The following is a 24,873-nucleotide window of genomic DNA, read 5'->3' on the forward strand; positions in this document are numbered from 1 at the left end:
TGCCCTGATCTCCAATGCTATAGGAGCACAATACTTAGCACATGTCATAGGAGCATAGGGTTAGCCATAATATTGAAGGGAAGTAGCTACTGTACTTGAGCTTCTTCTGATCTTGGTTATGAAATGTCATTGTATTGAAGCCTTGGATTCTAACTGAATATCACCTCTATGATGCGTCTCATAAGCTTCTTCAAGGATCTCCCTATCTGCGTCGAATTCTTCTGTTGGTATACATAAGTGAGAAAACGTGTTCATTGAAGTAAACTGGCAGCGAGAATGGTAAATAACGTATAAGATGATTGTTTACTCTGTCTATAAAAAAGATGACCATCTGTTCATTACCTGTGCTACCACCGAAGCATAGGTTTTTATGTTTGTATGTAGGTCTGCTGAATCAGAGTGACTGCAAAGGTGAACCTCAATGAAACTATTTTTTGTAATATCCCATGGAAATATGTAAGTAGCTATGGCTGCAACCTATTTTCTGTTGACTGCAATTTTCCTGACCTTCAAACTCTAATCTATAAATAGAACATATTAGTAATATAGAGGTTACATCTTATTTTGTGCTATCTTCTAATTTGCATAGAGAGTCTAGGTAAGTTATTTTTAGGATGTCATACATAGTGCTTTCGCTTAAAATGGTCCAGACCCTGAAACAAGAGTGATTAAAATACCCCAGGTAGAAGCAGTGTTTCCACTCTATTCTTGGCTTGATATGCTCCTATTAATATCAATAATTGGATGCCTGATTTTAGGATTTTCCAAATGCAACGAAATGACAATTAAAGGTAAGTTTTTGCCAGCATCCAAACAATAACAACTCATAAGGCCTAGCTGACTGCTCATGACAGTTATGTAGTTAAGGGTTTAATGCTAAATATTCATCAACTTGGGATTCCTACGTTGCATGGCAAAGCACCCAAACTCATTCTGACTTTATGCTTGATAAGTTGGTTGGTAATTTCTCTGTCCTAAAAAATGCAATTCTACCTGCATCTCTAGTCAGACTAACTAATGTTTAACTAAATTTATAGAAAAAATATCAATATTTATGACAAACAGACCTTTACAAAAACAGAAAGCAAATCAATTTGTGGAGCACATTCGTAGGACGGCACTAAAATGCTAGAAAAACTTATAGAAAGACAGGTTACCGGTGCTTAATTGCTCTCAAACTTCAACCTCGCAGAATATAAAAGGACATACTCAAAGCATCAGATGAATCAGTGTCAAAAACTACAGAGTTCAACATATATTCATAAATATATTTTATAGACTGGCTATCCATTTGCTTCCTATGCGATAATAACCGTATGACCAGACTGTAATTAACAACAAAAAAGAGCTGGCAGGAAACATTGTTCGTGCTTTCAGTTCTAGACCTTCTTGAACACCAAGCAACATTTAACCCAATTAGCCAATATTGTTAATAAAATTTTCATTTTGTTGGCATACACTTAACCCAACATGCTTATATGCAACACATCGGTTGGTTGTGACAAGAAAAAAATATGAACACTGTAAGGTAGCTATCAGTTTAGAGCATATAGAGAAGAAAGGTTGGGACCTAAATAGTTTCTAATAAAATCCAATTTTAGAGAATGTGTAAAGTAATCAGGCGTTGGACCTGAACACTTTCATATGAAAAGTCAAGCAGCCTAACATTCATTTATGATAAGTATTTTAAAATATGACTTTCATATAAGGTTAGGACCAATCATACATTTACCAATAGACCGCTGCATCAGATTGCTCTAGGTACCATTCCTTCCCCTCTTGCTTTTTATCTGTCCAACAATCATTCCATGAAGAAATTAAAAAGAGTGTGTCAATGAAACATAGATTCAAGGAGCAATATGATAGAATATATGATGGGAGGAACCGAACTATGATTATTGTAGGATGAGAGCACATTAGGTACTAAAATTATCGTAGTAGTTTGCACGCGCCGAACAGAAAGCCAGATTTCTAAACCACGTGAGACGTTCAAATACTACATATATATTACATGAGACATACATAAGCCAAATTTCAAAACCGGTATGCAAGGTGTCTAAATAGTACATATATCTTAAGGCAGTCCTAGGAAAGGAAGCCAAGGAGTCATAAGGTCAATTAACTACAATTAACCAGAATTTACCACAAAATAGAGTAAGGAACATAAGGTCAATCCTAAAAGCAGAATCTCTAGATTGAATGTTGAGATGCTTAGTAAAGAAATACGTACCTAAGGAGGTAGTCATCCATCCAAACAAGGTACCATGAGCCCATGGCTCCTTTCATTCCTGCAATTGAAATGGTCGTATCAATTAGTGCTGAAAGTTAAAATATGCATCTCAAAAATAAAGTTTACAGGTGGTCTGTTCTTATCAGCACAACCCAACATGGCAACAGCCTAAAAATGCTAATAAACTAAACTGCAAGTGAGTGTCTTGCATTAACCGGCACATTTTTTAGCCCGGTAAAAGAACTAAAAGTCAGCTCTGAATATTTATGTTAAAAAGTGAGCCGTATACATGCTAGGAATCCAAAGTGCATGGCCTCTACATGAACATCTTTTCCTACAGAGTAAAATGGAGAAAGTAGATAAATGAACATTTTTCCAAAGTGGCAAACACCAAATGGTGTTGATCCCTTTTTTAACCAATTAATTTCTTTAGCCATCAGAACTATCGATGGTGGTCATGAATATACATTGGCGCGAAGCATCCACAGAACATTCAGATCAAGATGATTCGAACCTATAAAGACCAACAACTGTAAGTAATCTGATGGAAAACACACATGACCAGACACCACATGGCAAATCTAAACAAACAAGACACACGAAACAACTAAAAGCAAAGGATGTACCGGGTCATCTCTGATTCTACTTGACTGTACCAATCAATTTCTTGATAGAACCCCCTTCTCTTCCTTGACCACCTTGCATCACAGTACACTGAGGAATAAGCATAAGCAATCAGCAAAGGGAAACAGAAAAGCCCAAAATCCTCATGAACATAGAAGCTAAGAGAGGCATAGAGGAAATATGCTCCATCTGTCTCTAGGTTTTGGATCGGGCATGGCCCCTCCAATCTCCAACCGTGGCAGCATAGAAATCGAAATGAAGAAAAAGAAATGAAAAGCACATAGGAGCAAAGCACAGACGAGAGCACGAACAGATGCATCGAGAAAGAAAATGTGGTCCGACCTCATAGGAACCTCGCATGCTGGATCTAGGTGGTGTTGCTGGGAGGGACCGGGTTGCCACTACACCCGCCCGCGCCCTTGATCGGGTCGCTGCCTTCCACTCTCGTCGCTCCATCGGTGGCCCCATCTGGGTCTGCCTCTCCCTCGGTCGGGCTACCGTCGGAGACCCGTTGCCATGCTCGCCCCTACACCTTCCACCTCGGCGGGGCACGCGTGGATTGCAGGACGGAGGTTGGGGATCTGGCCTCGATGGAGGGAGCGGACGAAGCACAAGCCTGAGAGAGGACTGGGAGATCTGAGCTTCACCGGAGCTAAAAAGAATGAGAGCGAGAGAGAGAAGAGAGATGGTAGTCTACCTCTCCATCGGCGCTAGATCCACCACTGCCTATGCCAGCATTTCAGCACCGGGCCGCCCATGACTAGGGCCCATCCGTGCCATTGCGCTGCCACGTCGGGGGCCGCTCAGGCCTCCACACCGAGTTCCACCTGTGCTGAATCCGTCATACTGGGCCACCCCACCAAGATGCTCGCCCGCACCCTCACCAGTACTGCTACGAGAGAGGGAGGAGGAGAAGCTATGGAGGCACGTGAGAGAGAGTGGGAGGAGTCATGAGCAGAGTGGAGACTGGAGAGGGGGGAAAGCGTGGTGGACATGGCTAGTATTTTCTTTCCCGCACGCCCACGCTAGGGCGTTGAGAAGCGCGTCGTGTAGAAGTGTCCCCGGCCAATGACCGCTTGACAATGGAAAGCGCCCTGATAGGGGACCGGCACTGGCCATCACAGCGGGGCCCACCTATTTTAGTCCAGCAGCGGCCAATGCGAGATGGAGGTGGTGAGCAGAACGGGTCCCCCTGGCCGTACCGTCGTGGTTCTTTTTTTAATTTTAACACTTTTTGGAAACTAATTTTAAATCTAACACGGTCGGGTTTTTTTAAACTAACACTTTTTGCCGCGCCTATTGCCCTAGCACGGCCAAATGCCTATGCCGCGCCATGCATGGTGACATGGCAGAGGTCTGACGTGGCGACGACCGGAATCGCTGACCGCTGATGGGGCAGGGCCTGCCGCGCCATCGACCTTGGCGCGGTAGTGACGCGCCTTGATTCGTGGCGTGGTAGAGCCGAATAAAACCCCGTGGCCAGTCCTGCCTGCCCGAGCAGCAAGCCCGCCTGGCCGTCGCGCCCACCGCCTGCCCGGCGGTACCTGGATGGTTTAATCGGAACGCATCGCGCCGATAGTGGGAGTTATTCTAAGTATTGCTTGACGTAAAATTAATAGTGGATTTGTTTCTGTCTTTTGTTGAATTAGTTTCACAGTCGAATAGAGAATTTGATAAGGCCATGATTTTTTTCCGTCTTTCATAATACGGTTAACCACCATGTTAACTAATCGATTACGAAAAAAATGGATCGGATTGAAACGAATATTTTTTAAGGGAATTTATTTCTTGTGCTTTTTGGCCCTATATTGTAGGATCGGTGGCGACGCAACCATGGACCCCGGCTTCCTCGACCCCTCACGCAAGACGACGGCCACCGACGTCAAGATACGGTGGGACTACCGATTCCCAAACTAGTTGCTACTTAATCTCGCCAGCAGTGCTGCCGTGACGCATAGAAACGAATATGAAGCAAATATATGAAGTCCGTGCGCAAGTTAACAAGCTGCCACATAACATTTTTATTGGGTTGACATAAGTTTGACATAACATAACCAAATAACCCTGTAAGTTTTGGACGCCAATATTCGTTTGACCTAACAAACTAAGACCCAGGAGTGTAAGGATCCCTCGGGCGCCTCTGTCTCTTCAGATTTGTTGGTAACACATTAGGAGTGTAGCCAATGTCGGTATGGTCGCGTCGACGGTGCGTACGGCTCATACCCTACAAGTATATGAAACGCACGATTACTTATAATTCTTTATGATCGTTAGTTCATGGAGCATACGTATTTAAAGAAACTACCTTTGTTAGTACCTATGAGGCTCCTTGGGTACCAAGCGGGGCACCACCTAGCTGAGACATGCCGATCTCATCCTACGGCCAATCGTCCCACTGGTTGTGCTGTCTGCAGAAGCCCAGAGGGTCGTCGTCGTCATCATCGTCCTCGGTTGTAGGGTCCTTCCTAGCGCTATGATGTGGTGGTGTACGCACCACGGAAGTGGCACCTGTCATCGGCTGAGAAGAGTCAGCTGATGTCCTCAAAGAGGCTGAAGACGTGCCACCCGACCGCGTCGTTAGTGGCGGTTCCTCATAAGGAGTGTCCATGCAGCTCAGCTTCTAAGCTAGCTTCATGCAGCTCTTCTTCACCTTCTGCATAAATAGATGTTAAAGTTAGTGCATTTCCCAAACACATATACACTAAAGAAATATTTTCGGAACGGACAAGTTTATGTTTACCTCCACAAAAGCTGCGAGAACGCCTAGCCCCTGCCCTCTAGACTCGTGAATCCAAAACGCTGCTTCGTTGGACAGCCTTGACAATTGTGTCGCCTGGGTATAGAAACACGGTTGGACAGTTTTAGTACACATACTTAATACCAAAAGGATAACAAATTATACCATTCAAGTATCTTACTACGTATCTTTAAAGCAGGGCTCTCTGTAGCTGTGTGTCCTCCCTAGTGGTAATGTCGTACACATCTTCGATGACATCTTCCTCCGAGTCCTCGTCAATCGCCTCCTCAGTGTACGGGGGCTTGATATGTGTCCTTGTAGACCTATGAAGCCACCGCAGGTACTCGTCGAAGGTGTGCTGGTCATGTGGAGGACCCGCATGGACCGGATGTCGTACCTTGTTCTGCCACAAATGGATGTGCGCGTTATGTGTCATGCGCCAATCATTGGTCTTGTACCTCTTCCTGCGGTCATACCTACAACAAAACGATGTTAGTTGTACCACACACATCTCTGAATTGTAGCTTTGTTATTAATCGATGACATACCCGTGTAATCCTTGGTTGGTGGAGTAAAGCGGTGGTGGGCAGCCTGTCATTCTTCCAAATTGTCTGCAGACCCTGATGGGTAAGTGAATCTCGATCACATGGAAGAAAATAAGAGGGACGTCGCAGCGATACTCGTCTGACTCGTCCCTAGTGACAGGACTGAGATAGTACTGGAGCTCCGGAGCATCTCAAGGACACCAATGCACCTAAAATTTCATAATTGAGTTAGGTTGTGATATAGTGTACATCGAACAAGACACAGGTATGATAGTAAAGAGAGCATAACCTGGTGCTGTGTCGGGACGTCGAGACCGTCCGTGTACTCCCTGTACTTACGCCTCGCATTCCCTCTAACTAACTCTGATTTCGTCCAGATAAATAGAGTTGTAGGGAGTGTATCATGCCCGTTCTATTGCTGCATTGAACATGATAATGAATTAGCCATTAATAAACTCATCATATGTAACTATATCGAAGAATATAATGAACCGAAGTACTTACCGGTAAACCAGTACTAAGTGGCCTCCCAACGGGCCATCGTTCCCAACACCAAACCTGGAGTAGGTTCGAGCAACCTCCAAGGTTCGCATACCCTGAGATGCGATGGCAGGCAACGCATAGCTGTCGATACGTCCATGCCAGGACTGCGCTGCCCTAGCTATACGCCGCTATGTTCTTCCATGGCTAGCGTAGTATGTCAAGGAAGATCCAGCTGATGGTGTTGCCCGAGGCGTTTGGGAAGAGGAAAGCACCAAGAAAGTGCCAGAGCCACACTCGAGCGAACTTATCGATCTGAGCCTCCTCAGCCTATGGGTCCAAGTAATCAAAGCGCTCCGTGATCCAAGACGATGAAACACCGGAAGTTTTCCTGAAATTTACCAAAGAAAATGAGACTCGATGGCTGCAGGAAAGCAATGCAAGTATTAAATAGGCTTCAATTTCTCACTTATTTTTCTTGGAAGCCTCGTCGTCTGGTGGAAGAAAGCCAGTAAACTGAGCCACCAGCTCCCTCCAGTGATCATTGTTAACTATCCCTGTCACTAGAAGTCCCCCCAACCGAAGGTCAAAAATAGCATTCACGTCCTACATGGTCAAGGTCATCTCGCCACAAGGTAGGTGGAACGTGTGGGTCTCAGGCCTCCACCTGTTATAAGAATAGAACGACTGTTAGTTGCTTCAAATTTGTTATAAGAAAGTTTACGTACAAAGGATGCACTCTCACCTGTCTACAGCTGCAGTAAGTAGTGCTGGGTCAAGAGGCGGAAGACCATGGTTGACAACACGGATAAGCTCGAGGAAGCCGGCACGCCGTATGTACGGCGCATAACGGTCGTCCCACTAGTGCGCCCTGGTGTGCGTGCGGGGCCTCAAAGTAGGCAAGGCCACCTCTGCATCGTTGTCACTCAAAATGTGTGCTAGTGCTGGTCGTCGTACTCCACCTCAAGAATGGAGTACAACAGGTGCTGCGTGGGAGGGACCATCCTGTTATAAATTGATAAACAAAGCGTTAGAGTATTCAAATTAACAAAATTCAAATTAACATTATGTAGCATTGTAAAATTTGAACTACTTGTTATACAATATGAAAGCACATGTATATATTCAAAATAAAATTAACAGACATATTACGCACTAGTAACATAAACAACTTCACTAGGAATATAAGCATTTGACGAAACTTCATGAAGTCATCAAAATCTACGTATCACGCACTAGTAAGTACCAATATTTGTAAACTAGTATCTATACCCAAAATACCTAACTAAATAACTAACTATAAACTAAATAATAAATACATAATCAATCCCTAAACCCAAAATCCTAACCTCAAACCTAAAAGCTACCTACGTAAATCATAAACAAATTCACTAACATAACTATCCTAAATCACTAACTATCCTAAATCAATAACAATCATAAAACCCTAACTATCCTATATTACTTATTATCCTAAATCACTAATTATCCTAAAACAATAATAATTAAAATAACATGAAATCGAGAGGGTGGTACCTTAGGAGTGGGCGGCCTTGACGCGCCGGCGTTCGTGGCGCGGCCGGCGCGGGCGCTGTGCGGCGGGAGTGGCCGGGCGCGGCCACGTGCGGGCGCTGCGCGGCGGCGGCGGGCGGGCGGGGGTGCGTGCGGGCTGGGGGAGGGGCTCGCTCGCGATATTTATTTGGCCCAGCCACGCCATGCTCCGTGGCGCGGTACTGCCGCATCAAGATCGGTGGCGCGGCAAAGCCCTGCCACATCAACGATCGCGATTCCGGTCATCGCCACGTCTGACCTCTGTCGCGTCACCATGCATGGCACGGCACAGGCATTTGGCCGCGCCAGGACAATAGGAGCGGCCAAAAGTGTTAGTTTTTTTAAAAAACTTAGATTTAAAATTAGTTTCTAAAAAGTGTTAAAATTAAAAAAAAATCGGCGCACGCCCATGCCAGGGCGTTGAGAAGCGCGTGCAGAAGTGTCCCCGGCCAATGACCGCTTGACAACGGAAGCGCCCTGACAGGGGACCGACGCTGGCCAGCACAACGGGGCCCGCCTATTTCAGGCCAGCGGGCAATGCGAGATGGAGGAGGTGAGCAGAACGGGCTCCGCATGGCCGTACCGTCGCCGTCCTGGTCAACGAAAGCACCACCGATCATCAGGACTCCAACTGCTGGAAGTCGATTCATCGACGTGGCCACCCTGAGGCCGCGCCGGCTCCTGATGTTCTCTTGTCTTTAGGGTCTCTTTGGCACGATTTATGTCGGCTTTGACTTCATCTATTTTGCGCAAATCGAAGCACTATAGCATGAAACTGTTTTGTAAGCCAGGGTTAAAATGAACTAGAAGTCGAAAAAACCAGTTTTTCTGGCTTCACCAGCTTTAGTTTCATCGGTGAAGCCGTTTATGCCAAAAGGGGCTTTAGAAGAGGGGCCGGAGGGATGGCCACAGGCGCTCAGTCGTCATACTCCCCGAGACGCCGCATTGGATGCTCCCTCTACCTGTCTACCCCCGCTGGAATCCGCCGCTTTCCATTGTCGCTGACCCAAACAACATTCTCTGCTTCTTGGTCCTTGCCTTCTTGGTTCGCCGCCCTCCCGCAATCTCTAGTTCTGGGCGTCGCTGGAGCAAGGCATTTCTTGGTTCTCCTGAGATGGGTCTGAGAAAGAAAAGCGCCATGGTTCGTGAGGCAGCCGGGTTCTCTACATCTTGGTAGCCTTCGGCATTGGTATCCATCCTCTCGTTCTTGAAGTGCAGACTGGGGGATTGACTCAACCATGAGGAAGCACGGGTGGCAACTGCCTTACCACCCTCTCCAGGTATAATCCACTCACCACTCACCAGCGCGGGGCTCTGCGTTCGGCTTTCCCTTCTCGCAGTGTTCTTGCTGTTCCTAGCATTTGCCTCACTCACATAGTGTTCCGCAACTGACTGGCTGACGGACGGACTGCAGGTGGTTGCGATAGCCGTGTTCTCGGCACTGGGCTTCGCCTTCTATGTCTTCTTCGTGCCGTTCGTGGGGACGAAGCCGTTCCAGATTGCGGCCATGGCTATCTACACTCCATTGGTGAGGTTCCTGCCCTTTTCAGGGGTTAAATTCGCTAGTATGCATAGATCTGGAGTTGGGTGTTTGTTTCGCTGCCAGCCCTCTCGTGCTTTACAGTTCTTGGTACGTACTCCATCAGGCCTTGCAAGTTCAGGCACTGGTAGAGAAAGCCATCTGCTTTGCATGTGTTGCGCATATCTGCTGTAAAGGAATGATGATATGGCATCCGTTAGACTATATAGTATAATTACTCAATTGAGTGATTGAACAATTTTACCTAGAGAATGATTAATGTCTTCTTTTGCAGATTACTTGTGTTGTTGTATTATACATATGGTGTGCAGCAACAAATCCTGGAGACCCGGGCATTTTCGATTCAACGAAGAATTTGAAGTTACATAAGTATGAAAAGCACTCCTATGTAAATTCGGATCAGGGAATTAATCATGGAGGAAGGCCATTAAGTGAGACTTTTGGTACTGCTGATAACAGTGAGAAGCTGAGCAGCATGCTTGAGAGGAAGGATTCGCCTTCTTGGCCCAGATTTTCTGGAATTCTTTCCCTGGTTTTTCTCCCATTCTCTTGCCTTTGCAAACGATGCCTCCATTCAGACAGTCAACCTTCAGAACAGAAAATGTGTGAAGAAGGCATGTTTTTCTGCAGCTTATGCGAAGCAGAGGTATTGTTATGGAGTCCTTTTCCTATTCCTTGTACTGCACTCATGTACTCTATATTTCCCTTGGGGGCTATTCAATACAAACAAAAGCTATTGATAACATGGTATCAGATTAGTTTTTTTTTTTTGTCGAGGGTTCTATCTCCTAGCTGTTGCTTATATTCACGCGTTGCACTTGAATACTCATACCTGAACATACTGTCCTGTTTCTTCAAGCTATACTGGTCTGCAAGCTTAGTTTTTAAGGTCACCTAAAAACTATGCAGACCATTTAGTAAAAACTTGCACAGTGAGTTGTACATCTTTCAGCATTTTATGCTTTAGCTTGGCATGTGCTTATGTAGTTCATGTTTGTACTTCAAAATTTTTCTAATATTCAGTTTGCTGATCAGTAATCAATAGAGCTTTGACAAACTAACTAATCTGTGGATGTATGAACTTATGAGGGCAACCCATGAAATTCAGGGGTACTGTAGCCAACTATACTGAATTCAGATAAGCAGGATGTTATGACCGGCGTCACATATACCAGGCGGAGGCCCATTAGTGGCTGAGCTTGTGCGCCGGCATTAGGGGGCTAACAGCCCATATTATCTATTATTTAGCCTATTTATTAGATATATCCCTTATTTGTGAGAGCTATATATATGGCTTGTAAGACATTTGGATAATTAAGCAGAAACAATCTATTGTTTCCGGCTTCCCCTGGGAGCCGGGAGTTCCTAACCCTAGCCGCCTCTACTGTTCACGCGCGAACAGTGCCGCCGTTACTGTAGCTACGCGAGGGTTAGGGCTACAGCCGCAGCCGCCCATCCTCCACCACGGCGTCCAGCCGCCGGCAGCGAGGTTCCCAGCCTGCTCCACCTCCCTCTCACCCCTACAGACTCCGTGATCTACGCGGTAGGATCCGTAATCCTATCAGCCTGGTATCAGACTGCTCAGGAACGATGTCGCAATCTCAGCCGACCTCCTCCTTCCCACCACCACCATCTACCTCCACCGCGCCGCTCCAATCTGCGGCCTCCGAGGTCTCGGAAGGCTCGTCGCTGTCTGCTGCGCCGCTCACGCTCGAGTCCTTGGCGTCTGCGATCATCGACATCAACCGCAACATCGCGTCCATGCAGGCGGCGTGGGCGGGACTCGTCCAGCAGCCCTCCCCACCGCCGTTCTCGACGCCGCCGCTGTCCACGGGGGTTACCGCTGTGACCTCCCAGCCGCTGCTTCCGCCCTCGAGTTTCCCTTACGGGATGCCGGTCTCAGGCCTAGGGGTGCCGCTCAATCTTCTTCGCTGGCCGGCCTCGCCGTCCCCGATTCCATCATGGGCGATGGGCTCGACCGCTCCTCCGGTCTTCGCCACTACCGTCACCCAAGCAGCCGTCGCGCCCGCGCCGTCATCAGCAGTGCCGCAGGTCCTCTCCGGGGGGGTCGACGCCTCCCTCCCCGGGGCACCCACAGTAGCGGATCAGTCCGCAATCTTCGGCGCCCAGGCTGCTCCCAAGTTCTACAAACTCGAGTTCCCCACGTATGACGGCTCCGTCGACCCGCTCAATTGGTTGAACCAATGTGAGCAATTCTTCCGAGGACAGCAGACGATGGCTTCGCAGCGCACCTGGCTCGCGTCCTATCACATGAAGGGCGCTGCACAGACATGGTACTACGCCCTGGAACAAGACGAGGGCATGCCGCACTGGGAGCGCTTCCGGGAACTCTGCTCCCTCCGCTTTGGGCCGGCTGTACAGGGCACTCGCTTGGCCGAGTTGGCACGTCTGCCGTTCCTCTCCACCGTGCAAGACTACTCCGAGCGCTACAACGCCGTCCTGTGCCATGCCCGTGACCTCTCCCCTCGACAAAAGGCGGAGTTGTACGTGGGGGGGCTCCCGGACCAGATCAAAGTGCATGTGGAGATGCGCACGCCGCGGGACCTACAATCTGCCATGTACTTGGCTCGGGCGTTCGAGCGATGCGTGGCCGTTCCAGCGCCCCCTGCCCCTCAGCGGGGCAACCGTCCTCCTCAACGCCAGGGGCTACCGCCCCTCCCTCGCGCGCCGGGCGCGGCTCCAGTCCCGGGGGGCGCGCTGCCCCCTCCAGCAGTCGGCCCAGCAGCGGCCAACGCGCCTGCTGCGCGTCCGTTCCGCCGCCTCACCCCGGCGGAGATGGCTGAGCGTCGCCGACAAGGGCTCTGTTTTAATTGTGACGAGCCTTATGTTCGCGGCCACGTCTGCCAGCGCCTGTTCTACGTGGAGTGTGACGACTTCATCGACGACATCGCGGCTGATGACGCTGCTGCGGCTGCCGTCCACTTGGAGGAACCGGCGGCCCCGGAGCTCGCTGGGGCTAATGCTTTCGTCGTCTCTCTTCATGCTGTTGCAGGGATCAGGCCGGCAAACTCCATGCTCGTGCCAGTCACCATCAAGGGAGAGCGCTTCCTCGCCCTCCTCGACACCGGGTCCACGCACAACTTCCTCCAGGGTGCTGCCATGCGCCGTCTGGGGCTCTCTCCATCCGGTGGCGAGGATCTTCGCGTCACGGTCGCTAATGGTGACCGCCTAGCCTGCGAGGGGATCGCTCGCGCCGTCCCCATCCGCATCGCTGACGAGGACTTCATCATTACGTGCGTTGGTCTGGACCTCGGCGGGTTCGACTTCATCCTCGGTTTCGACTTCCTTCGGACGCTGGGACCCATCTTGTGGGACTGCACCGCCCTCACCATGGCGTTCTGGCGCGACGGTCGGCGAGTCACTTGGCAAGGCGTGGGTGGCTCGGCAACGCCTACCGACCAGCAGCGCTCGGCCACAGCCGCGGTCACCGCCGACCCGGCGCTGCCCCTGCTGGACAGCCTCCTTCAGCAGCACGGCGCCATCTTCGACGAGCCCTGCGGGCTCCCTCCGGCGCGCCCCTACGACCACCGCATTCACCTGCTGCCCGGTACCGCGCCGGTGGCGGTGCGCCCTTACCGCTACCCCCAACTCCAGAAGGACGAGCTGGAACGTCAGTGTGCGGAGATGCTCGCGCAAGGCATCATTCGACCGAGCACCTCGCCGTTCTCCGCGCCCGTTCTCTTGGTGCGGAAACATGACAAGTCCTGGCGCTTCTGCATCGACTATCGTGCCCTCAACGCCAAGACCGCCAAGGACAAGTTTCCGATTCCAGTGGTGGACGAGCTGCTTGATGAGCTCCATGGTGCGCGTTTCTTCACCAAGCTGGATTTGCGCTCTGGTTATCACCAGGTGCGCATGCACCCCGACGACGTCGCTAAAACGGCGTTCCGCACGCACCATGGCCACTACGAGTTCTTGGTGATGCCGTTCGGTCTCTCCAACGCTCCAGCTACCTTTCAGGCGTTGATGAACGATGTCCTCCGGCCGTATTTGCGCAGGTCTGTGCTGGTATTTTTTGATGACATCCTGATCTACAGTTCCTCCTGGGCCGAACACCTGCAACATGTCAACATCGTCCTCCACGCCCTGCGAGCGCACAACCTCCACCTCAAGCGCTCCAAGTGCTCCTTCGGCGCTGCGTCCGTGGCTTATTTAGGCCATGTTATCTCCAAGGACGGAGTGGCCATGGACGCGGACAAGGTCGCGGCGGTTCATGCGTGGCCGACCCCATGCTCCGCCCGCGGTCTCCGAGGCTTCCTAGGCCTCGCAGGCTACTACAGGAAGTTCATTAAGGATTTCGGCATCATCGCTGCCCCGCTGACACGTCTCTTGCGGCGAGACGCGTTTGCTTGGGACGACGACGCGACCACGGCGTTTGAGGCACTCAAGACCGCCCTCACTACGGGGCCAGTTCTGCAGATGCCTGACTTCGACAGGCTCTTCGTCGTGGATTGCGACGCGTCGGGTGCGGGGTTTGGTGCCGTCCTTCACCAGGGCGCTGGACCCCTCGCCTACTGCAGCCGGCCTTTCGCTGTCCGCCATCTCAAGCTTGCGGCTTATGAGCGCGAACTCATCGGGCTGGTGCAAGCCGTTCGTCATTGGCGACCGTATTTGTGGGGGCGTCACTTTTTGGTCCGTACTGATCATTACAGTCTTAAATTTTTGCTTGACCAGCGCTTGTCCACAGTTCCCCAGCATCAGTGGCTCAGCAAGCTTTTCGGCTTCGACTTCGCGGTGGAATATCGCCCGGGCCGCCTCAACACCGTGGCCGACGCACTGTCCCGGCGTGACGCCGAGGCTGTGGACGCTGCAGCAGGCACGGGCGCGGCCAGGGCCATCTCTGGGCCGTGCTTCGCCTTCCTGGATGCGGTCCGCAGCGCTACAGCCAACGCCCCGGACGCGCAGCAGCTGCTGCATCGCCTGCACGCGGGCGACTTGGCGGCGCCATGGCGCGCGGACGCCGGGTTGCTGCTGCATGGCCGACGTATCTTCATACCCGACGTCGGTGACCTGCGCCACCAAGTCCTGCAGCTGGCCCATGCGGCTGGACATGAGGGTGTACAGAAGACTCTCCACCGCCTCCGCGCCGACTTCTACATCCCAGGGGATCGCTCCCTAGTCCAGGACTGGGTGCGCACTTGCGCGATGTGCCAGCGCAACAAGACGGAGGCATTCCAGCCGGCCGGGCTGCTCCAGCCGCTGGAGGTGCCTGAAGTCTGGGCCGACATCTCCATGGATTTCATCGAAGGGCTGCCCAAGGTTGGCGGGAAATCCGTCATCCTCACCGTCGTCGACCGCTTCTCCAAGTACGCGCATTTTATTGCGCTTGGGCACCCCTACACGGCTACCTCCGTCGCTCGCGCCTTCTTCGACAACGTCGTCCGGCTCCACGGATTCCCTTCGTCGATCGTCAGTGATCGGAACCCCGTGTTCACTGGCCATGTCTGGCGGGATCTCTTCCAGATGGCGGGCGTCAAGCTTCGCATGAGCACCGCCTTTCATCCTCAGACCGACGGCCAGTCGGAGGTGGTCAACAAGGTGATTGCCATGTATCTCCGTTGTGTTACAGGTGACCGGCCAAGGGCGTGGGTGGACTGGCTGTCGTGGGCGGAGTATTGCTACAATACCTCCTTCCACACGGCCCTTCGGATGACTCCCTTTGAGGTGGTCTACGGCCGCCCTCCTCCGCCTATTCTGCCATACAGGCAGGGGTCGGCGAGGACCGACGCCGTCGATAGCCTTCTCCGCGACCGTGATGAGCTGCTGGCAGAGGTGCGCCAACGACTCCTACAGGCGCAGCAGCTGTCCAAGAAGTACTACGACGCCGGCCACCGCGATGTGGAGTTCCAGGTGGGCGATTGGGTGTGGCTGCGCCTCCTCCACCGCACCGCACAGTCCCTCGACCCGCGGGCTAAGCGCAAGTTGGGTCCTCGCTATGCTGGTCCGTTCCAGGTGCTGGAACGCATTGGCCGTGTCGCGTACCGCCTCCAGCTGCCTGAGAACGCCCGCATCCACGACGTCTTCCACGTTGGTCTCCTGAAGCCTCACCGCGGCGACCCTCCAGCGACCCCGACCAGTCTCCCTCCGGCCATGGATGGCCGGCTGCTTCCTGCTCCGGCGCGGGCTCTCCGTGCGCTTCAGCGCCGTGGTGTGTGGCAGGTGTTGATCCAGTGGCACGGCCTCCCTGAAGACGACGCTACGTGGGAAACCCTCGACGAGTTCCGCGACCACTTCCCCGACTTCCAGCTCGAGGACGAGCTGTTTGCGCAGGCGGGGAGAGATGTTATGACCGGCGTCACATATACCAGGCGGAGGCCCATTAGTGGCTGAGCTTGTGCGCCGGCATTAGGGGGCTAACAGCCCATATTATCTATTATTTAGCCTATTTATTAGATATATCCCTTATTTGTGAGAGCTATATATATGGCTTGTAAGACATTTGGATAATTAAGCAGAAACAATCTATTGTTTCCGGCTTCCCCTGGGAGCCGGGAGTTCCTAACCCTAGCCGCCTCTACTGTTCACGCGCGAACAGTGCCGCCGTTACTGTAGCTACGCGAGGGTTAGGGCTACAGCCGCAGCCGCCCATCCTCCACCACGGCGTCCAGCCGCCGGCAGCGAGGTTCCCAGCCTGCTCCACCTCCCTCTCACCCCTACAGACTCCGTGATCTACGCGGTAGGATCCGTAATCCTATCACAGGATGTCTAGTGGTTTGAATCAAATAAAGTCATTTAGGCATTTTTCTAATTATGCTCCAAATTTCTGATTGAACAGTTATAGCCAAATGGAAAGTCACTCTTCTGATACTTTTGTGATCTTGATTAGTGTCTTCATTGTTTCTAACATCTTATGAAAAACTAGCATAATTCTTCGCCTTTTGATTTGGATGTCATTCCCAGGTTCTGAAGAACAGTAAGCATTGTAGAGTGTGCGACAAGTGTGTTGATGGATTCGACCATCACTGCAGAGTAAGATCTGTTTTTTGTTATGATTTCCCATGATACTAAAAAATATGATTCCTCACAAGAATTATGGTCTTATTTCCTCACAATTAATGGACTTGTTTTGCCTGCTGCCTCTGTTCTTTTGTAGTGGCTTAACAATTGCATAGGGAAAAGGAACTACAAAGGTTTCTTCGCTCTAATGGCTTCTGCAGTTATCCTGGTAAGTGTGGATCTATTGAAAAATGACAAACTGACACAAATTGGAATGTAAAGACGACCCTTGTGTTATCGCATTTACCTTTAACATCTGCAACCAAGTGGGGGCTATGCATATAGTTAGCAATGTTGTTCGGCATCCTTCCTATTCTGGTAGGTTATTGACAGATCTCCATGGTTTGTACAACTTGATCCAGCTTGTGATGCAGTGGTTGTCGGGGGCACTTGTGTTCATTCTCTGTATTGTGAAGCGAGGAGAATTCTCTAGGCAGGTTGTCACAAAGTTGGGAAGCAGCTTCTCAACTGTGGCTTTTGTAATTGTTGTGGTGAGTTGAACAGTTTTTCCTTCCTTTCATTATCGAATATGTGTCTGCACTCTGCTGCATTGAAGTTCATATAATTTGTTGGTAAACTAAAACAATTCTGCTATCTTTGAAAAAGGTTACAAGATTGGTAACAGGATGTTTAAATTTTTTGCAGGCAACCTGCACCATTTTAGCAATGGTTGCAACCGTGCCACTTGTCCAGCTTTTATGTTTTCATATTCTTCTTGTCAAAAAGGTAAGTTGCTCTTGAGGTTCAATTGGGGACTCCTTGAATGACATCATACAATAGCAATAATAGACATGCTTGCAATTTTCATTTTTGGCCCATCTCTGTTATCTACTTTCCTGCTTCCTGAAATGGACTGCTTGATCACTACTATTTTCTCGATCCACTACATGGCTATTGTTATGAAACTCAAATTAACTATCCCCTTAGTAAGAAACAAGAAGCACTCCTCCTTTGTCCCACTAATGATAGCACATGAGTCGATTGTTTTGGTCACATTTTCTGCTGAAATAAGTCAGTCGCATACTACGAGTTAACTATCATTGGTTGGGGAGTTTTGCAAGAAAAGTAGAAACTTTGTGCATTTAAACTTTCTGTTCTTTTTTTCATACAACTTGAGGTTAAATTGCAATCCTCTTCATGTGTGTCCAGGGAATTAGCACATATGATTACATCATAGCTTTGAGGGAGCAGGAGGATCAACAAGAGGTTCCTGGACACCAAAGTCCACAGATGTCTATTATTAGTTCTGTTACTGGTTTTAGCACAGCCAGTTCTTTTGGACCTCTTCATCGTGGTTCATGGTGCACTCCACCAAGATTGTTCCTGGAAGACCAGGTATGAGATAATCACTCATGTCTGTAAAAAATCTTATGCAGCCAAGGGGAATAAAGATCTTGGATAGCCAAAGACAACACGCTGTGATACATGACTGAATATGTCTGGATATTGCATGTATTGTTTTGTTAATTAGCTGAATATGTCCTCATTTGTGTTCTACATATAAAACCAACTGAAATCAAACTTCACTATATGTGAAAAAGACTTTTTGATAGTAACATCTGAAGTTTCAAGTGCTTGCATTTGTACGTGCTTCAAGTTATCATGCTTCATGATTAGTGAAGTATGCTAAATTTGTTTTCAAACAAATAGTATAATTTTGTTGTGACAATTGGACAATAAATCAAGACTGTAGTTCCCCTTCTTCCATCTTTAGCAGTTGATACTTATTGCTTGCTCCCCTCTTTCACAGTTCGATGCCATTCCTCCAGAGGTCAGCATTTCACAGAATTCAGGCAGTAAGAAAACCAAGGAAGAGGAAGGAGCAAGGAGAAAAACTGGAGCAGTGAAAATCAGTCCATGGACATTGGCACGGCTAAATGCAGATGAAGTTTCAAAGGCAGCCGCGGAGGCAAGGAAGAAATCCAAAATCCTGAAACCAATTGCAAAACATGGCGCCCCAGACAATGGCAGTAAACCAGATCATATGCCCAGCTACAAGAGACGACTAGATAGAAGAGGTTTCCCTGCTGAGCTCTCTCTTGACCCACTTGCAACTCTATCTGCGAGCGGCACTGAAAGCAACTACAGCGACACAGCAACAGAAATTTGTGGCAGTTTAGCCCCATTACAGCTCGAAGCAAGAAGTGCTTTCCAACCTAGTACTGCAGCATCCACAAGAAATGTTGCTTCATCGCCTGAAAGTAGCTTTGACTCGCCTGATCTCCACCCCTTCCGCACTTCCTCAGCCACAGCTGATGAGATACAGGGAGCCATGACACATTCAGCTCACAAGGGCATCGAGTTTAAAAGATCACCAAGCGATGGTTATGAAGCATCAGGAGGTGAAGATAGCGACCGCATCCCTTCAAGAATCGTGCACAGATCGTCAAACTGGGCTAATGTCTTTCTGAATTCTAGTCAGGGAGGCCCTCCAGCTGATCTGCTCACGACATCATCTGAAGGTTTTGTTGCTAACGCAAATGTCTTCCTGAATTCTGATTCCTAAAGCATTTCTGGGTACGGCAGAGCGATGTTGACAAGACATTGACTAGTCTCCGGGATTAGGTTTAGGTGCTTAATTTGTCTGATTACATGTGGGTATTTGGACTAGTTCTAGGGGCCAAATCCATCCGATTACATGTATGTGAAACTGCTTTCACTGCTGGAGTCGCTTCTTTGGCATTCCATTGTCGCCTTTGGCAAAATGTGAATTTGACGCCATTGTGCTTGTTGAGCTTGATCCAAATTACTGTTTGTCGAAATCTCATGGTGTGCCACTGCCGTCTGATCATGGTAAGCAGTGGAACTCGTATATATAGGTTTCTAACAGTGGAACTCGTATATATATAGGGTTCTAACAGTGGAACTCGTATATATAAGGTTCTAATTTGTTTTGAGAATTACTTGTTCCAGCGGCGGCACCGGAGCACAAAGACCGGTGTGAGCGGGTGATTGACCGAAAGGTGAGCCTGGAAGCAAAAACTATCTGTCCCGGGTTGCCGATCTGGAGCCCGAACAAGAACAATGGTATCTGGTTCTTGGCACTTGGGCCAAGCCGCGAGTAGCGCAGCATCTCCAGGAACCAACTTCGGATGTCAGATATGCACTCCACAATAGTCCAATACCCGTAGTTCATACCGCGAGGAGAGCGAGTTACGAAAGGAAAAGAATCAGCGGCGACGTACTTCGATCGGAGGATGAACTAACAAAATATGAACACAAAGTTTTCAGGATTGTCACCGCTACAAAGCTAATGTTTGGGGTACATAGATCACGAGCCTTGAGTTGATTTGCTCAATTTACCTCCAGTCTGCCACATACTAGTTACTCCCTCCATTCCAAGTCTGTCTGGCTTCTATACAGCCTTCATATATTTAGGTGCATGTAGCAAAATCTATATAGCTAGAAAAGTTACAATTTAGAAAAGAGGAAAGTCTCTATCTAAGTTGTTTAACGAATGACTTACCTCATCTTCCATCTCCAAGACCATAAAATAGATGGCACTTTCTGTCTTATGATTTTTACAAAAACGCGTAGTTTGGCACTTTCTGTCTTATGATTTTTACAAAAACGCGTAGTTGTTTATTCTCCCTCACAAAAAACGTTGATTCTCATATGCAAATATACCAAGTGAGATACATCAAACTAGCATGTTCAGTGACTTTCCTAGTTATATTGTGAACCATTTAGATAAACCCCTTAAAAAATTGGAGGGTCTAGGAATCCTGTGTTGACCCACATGCATGAACTGCAATTTTGTGTCCAGAAATTCAGTCCACACGAAATATATAACTTATTATCCTATAAAAGAACATATTAGCTTTTTCTTTCAGAGACAATGCTCTCGACAAGCTGAAGAGTTTCTTCAACAGATCCATTTCATGGGTGACAGGGTGAGCCTGCATCCTGGTCTCAAAGGAATGGAGCTTTGGTTTGGCCAGTTTGGGGCTGTAATTTACAAGGAACAATCCTATTGGGAACTAAACAAAACATATATAAACATGAAGGATCAGACACCGGTATAACCAGTTTGCTACTGTCGTAAAAAACACAGGCTGCTAGTTGCTACACAGCAAATAAGCATATATAGAGCAAAAGGTTGCTAGACCGGAACACGTTTTCCTCTGTAGCGGTCAAGGAACTGCAGACACAAGAGAAATTGGGCTTGTCAGAATGTGCAATGGGCCAAGCTTCTAGTCCCAGGAACCAAAGAAGAATATTATGTGTCGTGAGCTTCTTACCGATGTCACAAATGGTTGTTGGAAAATCCAGCCAATGATAGGAATCCTCTGCAAGAACACAGCAAGTGTTGGCCAGAACCCACTGCAATTGAATTGCAAGTCAGTGCTCAGGTATAAGCAACTTTTTTAAAGAAATGATGGTGGTTCGTTGAAAACGAATAACTATTTGAAGCACTGAATTTTTTTACTGTCTCAACAAGAAATTGCATATTACTAAAAGAGAAAGGATCAGTCGGTCACAAGAAAATTCTCCTACCTGAAGAGTACAATAAAGCCATATGCCTCTAAGAGCATGCCAAAAAACGGCCACCCAATGAGAACCAGAAAAAAACCAGCACCAAATGAGATAGTACCCTGTTCATTAGAGCAGTTAATGAGAATAATGAGACATTAGACATGTTTAAGGGCAACAGCCCTAGCAAATACAGTGGTTGCAAAACCTTGTAATTCTTTGGCTTGGTGAAGAACTGCATAGTTGATTTCAGACCAATTGTCAAACCCAAACCTGACAGGAAAAGAATCTGAAATGGCATCAAGAGAAAAAGGCGAACCATACGCACAGTGAGTTAACTTAGATCCTCAAAAGATTCAAAAGCAAATTACAAAATGAAAGTTCACTTACATTGCCCATTGCGATGAGCCCCTTGTCAAAGAAGAATACGATTCCCAGAAAGGAGAAGAATATTCCAAAGCCTGTCAGGCCAAGCCCAATCTCTGTCCAAGATGAAATTCAGACGTCACAGATCAATGAGTTGGAAGAATAGACTGTAATATCTAAACCAGCGAAAATGCTTCTACAACATCACACAAAAGATTTGCAAGCCAGAATTTTCATCACATTTCCAACATTGAACATGATCTTTTTAATACAGCCAAAACACTAAAGAGGTGGTATTTTAAGCTCGATGATTCTACCGAGATTCATTGAAAATTTGTATCAAAACCCAGACAAAACAAGAAGGTTTCAAAGTGGTTGAGTATCTGTTCCTTACAGTGGTCAATCAGAAACTAGCATAGACCTTGCAGCAGAAGCATATCTGATGCTGGTTTCAACTAAATCCAAGCATCTTTCAGAGATTCCACGGTCAGCCAGCAGCTCAGCACTGCAGTTAGTATTTGTGTAGTATGGCAATTGTGTAAGCCTAACCAACAAAAGATCTTAAACTTTAATCTTTGCTTTGCCTAAAAGCTTTATCCAGTTGGTACACTTGTGCCAGTATTTCCGTATTTTTGGACAAACTCAGTTGAGATTAGCCACAGTAACAAACTGCTATGATAATGGTTATCAAGGCGGTAAGGCGAGGTGTGGCGAGTGACTACCGCCTTACGCTTAAGCGAGTAAGGCGTAAGGCGAAGCGACGCCTTACCAACTAAAGGAAAATTTAAAACAGCAGCTCAGAGCAGTATATAGATGATAAAGAAAAAAGGAAAAGAAAAAAGAAAAAGAAAGGAGTAAGAAGTGGTCTGGCCCAGCCCACATGCACCAAAAAGCCCATGTGCCCCTCACCCTCATAGCCCTAGCGTGTCTTCATCTCTCTCCTGCGTCGCGCCGCTGCCGCAACTCTCTGTTTTGACTTCCGCCTCCGCCCATCCCTCTTTCTCTTCCCTCCCGTTCCGCCTCCGCCTCCGCCCACCCCTGGAACAGAGGAGGCGGGATGCTGCAGGCCAGCGCCGATTGGGGGAAGACGGCCACGGCCCGTAGGCAGCCGCTCCTTGCCGCGGCCCGCACAGGAGGCCGCACGGCTCGACAGCAGTCGGTCGGCACGGGCGAGCTGCAGCTTCTGGTTCCCCTCCCGCTCTCCCGCTCACTGCTGTGGAATTTGCCGCGCGCCCGCTCTCTCCCTCCCGCTCACTGGTGTGGAATCTAAGGCGAGTCATCTGCTGTGGCATCGTGTGTGCATCGCCTTGGCGCTTTAAGCAACGCCTTGATAACCACATGCTATCTAGGATGAACAGATCAATATACTTGTTCTTTCTAATAACAGCCCCCAACCCACCCTTGAAGAAAAAAAAAAGAAGTAGCAGTTTGTTACCTCTCTTGCATTGTACACACTTATAACACTAAAACTACCGATCAAGTGATATTGACATATTGTAGCCCACACAGGCACACAGTACACGATATACCCTGCCACCCTGATGTATCATGGTCAATTGTAACACAATTACGAAAAAAGGGCGGGCCTGGTGCAAGCGGTAGAGTCTTACCGCCTGTGACCGGAAGGTCCCGGGTTCGAGTCGCGGCCTCCTCGCATTGCACAGGCGAGGGTAAGTCTTGCCACTGACACCCTTCCCCAGACCCCGCACAGAGTGGAAGCTCTCTGCACTGGGTACGCCCTTTTTTTTAAAAAGTTATACAGCACATTCCGCACAAGATATTACACTGATGGGTCAACACATTAAAACTACTGCTTACATGATATGAGGCACATATCACAGTTTATATGATTGAAAAATCACCAACTATCAGTTAAAAAAGTCACCAAACATGTTAGACACAGCAAACCTTAAAAAACAAAGTAACATCCCTGAGGACGACTTTCTCACATTCATCACATGTGACAGTGTGTCCACATTACAAATTGCAAACATGTTAGCTCGTTAAGTTCTGAATTATGAAGCAGAAACAAAGGAGGCCAAGCAAATAAGATACACATTCACTGCCCAGCACAACCTATCTATGCTCCTATCAGAAATAAATGAAACAAAAACTGGGAAGACAATTTAAAAAGAGTGGTGACAAGCCCATACTCTTGAGGTCATTCATCTCGAAGGAAACCATCTTGTCTTGCAATGACACCGCGGAGACCAGCACACAAGCCTGCAACAGCACAGGTTGTAAGATCAGGCACAATTTGTGCAGACGAGATAGAACCGAATACGGAAGTGCTAAGCAGAATAAAACCGATCTGAATAATTGTTGAAAAAATACGTGCTGTAATTTAGATCAGATCTGAATAGGGTTCGGGTGCTCGGTTTCGCAGAGAAGGGAAGGAGTTAGGGTTCGGATGCTCGGTTTCGCACAGGAGGGAAGGGACGAGGAGGGGTGCGCATACCTGTTGGATGCTCGTCGCTGGCGAAGACCTGGGCACCTGGAGTTGGGCGGCGGCGGTTGCCCAGTTGCCGGGGGAGAGAGCACGCGGCGACGCCTGACGCGGGGGTTAAACGGGAGAAGAAAATGCAGGGCCGAAGTGGTGGGACGCAGATTCGGTGACTTGCTCGCCTTCTCAGGTTACGCCGTGACTTTCCCTGTCAGGATGCCACATCCACCGTCCGAGCAACATCGAAGGGCTGCAGCCGTTTTGAGCCTAGGATTGCTTCTCTCTCGCAAAGACAGGCGCAACAACGTCCTGTGTGCGCTGCGCTGTCCCGGATGATAGGGAGGACCTCGGCGCCGCGGTGGCCGGAGACTCCGAGTGCTGCGGGCAGCACGCGAAAGCTGCCGCCGCACAGGACAAGAACGAGCCTGGCAGCGCCAAGAAGAAATAGGGGAAGAAGAATGTGGTGGTGGTGCACAAGACAAGAGAAGAGCGAGTTAAGCGAGACCGTAGCGGCGTCGACAACAAGGATCCCTCTCAGTGAATGTTCCCAGTCAATCGTGCAGTGCAAAGGTTGCATCCACGACAACTGCAGACAGAAATGGTTGCTCTTCGGCTTTTCTGTACTTTTGGGCGAAACCGAAATTGGAAGCATTGAGGCCTTGAAGGACGAAATGGTTGCTCTTCGTAGAGAGAGGTCAATCCTGATCAAAGCTGTGGAGTGCCAAACGACACTTATTACCCAAGATGTGCTGATCGATCCTTCTCAAGCCGAAAGCACGCAAGCCTTAGGACAAGGTAAGGAGAGTGATGGACACGAAGCTGAGATGATCCTCTTTTTTTTTACAACAAACAACTTTCATTAACAGC

At 48.7% G+C, this 24,873-nt stretch overlaps 2 protein-coding genes and 2 long non-coding RNA genes across 5 annotated transcripts; 1 reads left to right on the plus strand and 3 right to left on the minus strand.

Annotated features, from left to right (window-relative positions):
• Positions 1-5,066: 5,066 nt before the first annotated feature.
• LOC136504394 (uncharacterized) lies at positions 5,067-6,545 on the minus strand. Of its 2 annotated transcripts, XR_010770883.1 has the most exons (5): positions 6,426-6,545; positions 6,140-6,345; positions 5,773-6,067; positions 5,595-5,687; positions 5,067-5,507 (listed from the first exon to the last, which is right to left on the minus strand). It is a non-coding gene; the product is annotated as an uncharacterized lncRNA (long non-coding RNA). The 2 variants fall into 2 exon arrangements; XR_010770882.1 differs by having other exon boundaries at positions 6,140-6,470.
• A 101-nt stretch (positions 6,546-6,646) lies between these two features.
• LOC136504403 (uncharacterized) lies at positions 6,647-7,516 on the minus strand. Its single transcript, XR_010770884.1, has 3 exons — positions 7,362-7,516; positions 7,086-7,283; positions 6,647-7,007 (listed from the first exon to the last, which is right to left on the minus strand). It is a non-coding gene; the product is annotated as an uncharacterized lncRNA (long non-coding RNA).
• Positions 7,517-9,104: 1,588 nt separating this feature from the next.
• Positions 9,105-19,479, plus strand: LOC136550383 (probable protein S-acyltransferase 22). Its single transcript, XM_066541942.1, has 9 exons — positions 9,105-9,447; positions 9,582-9,695; positions 9,982-10,353; positions 16,629-16,697; positions 16,822-16,893; positions 17,087-17,215; positions 17,370-17,450; positions 17,874-18,059; positions 18,475-19,479. Exons 1-9 carry the CDS (start codon positions 9,406-9,408, stop codon positions 19,228-19,230), a joined length of 1,821 nt encoding a protein of 606 aa, XP_066398039.1. The 5' UTR covers positions 9,105-9,405; the 3' UTR covers positions 19,231-19,479.
• A 1,095-nt stretch (positions 19,480-20,574) lies between these two features.
• LOC136504408 (vesicle transport protein GOT1-like) lies at positions 20,575-24,158 on the minus strand. Its single transcript, XM_066499328.1, has 7 exons — positions 24,022-24,158; positions 23,717-23,786; positions 21,588-21,679; positions 21,406-21,486; positions 21,222-21,319; positions 20,966-21,047; positions 20,575-20,865 (listed from the first exon to the last, which is right to left on the minus strand). The coding sequence occupies exons 2-7, from the start codon at positions 23,745-23,747 to the stop codon at positions 20,827-20,829; spliced, it is 423 nt and encodes a 140-aa protein (XP_066355425.1). The 5' UTR covers positions 23,748-23,786; positions 24,022-24,158; the 3' UTR covers positions 20,575-20,826.
• Positions 24,159-24,873: the final 715 nt, after the last annotated feature.

This window comes from Miscanthus floridulus, chromosome 1, assembly GCF_019320115.1.
Source record: "Miscanthus floridulus cultivar M001 chromosome 1, ASM1932011v1, whole genome shotgun sequence".
In the NCBI taxonomy this organism is placed as follows: domain Eukaryota; kingdom Viridiplantae; phylum Streptophyta; class Magnoliopsida; order Poales; family Poaceae; genus Miscanthus; species Miscanthus floridulus.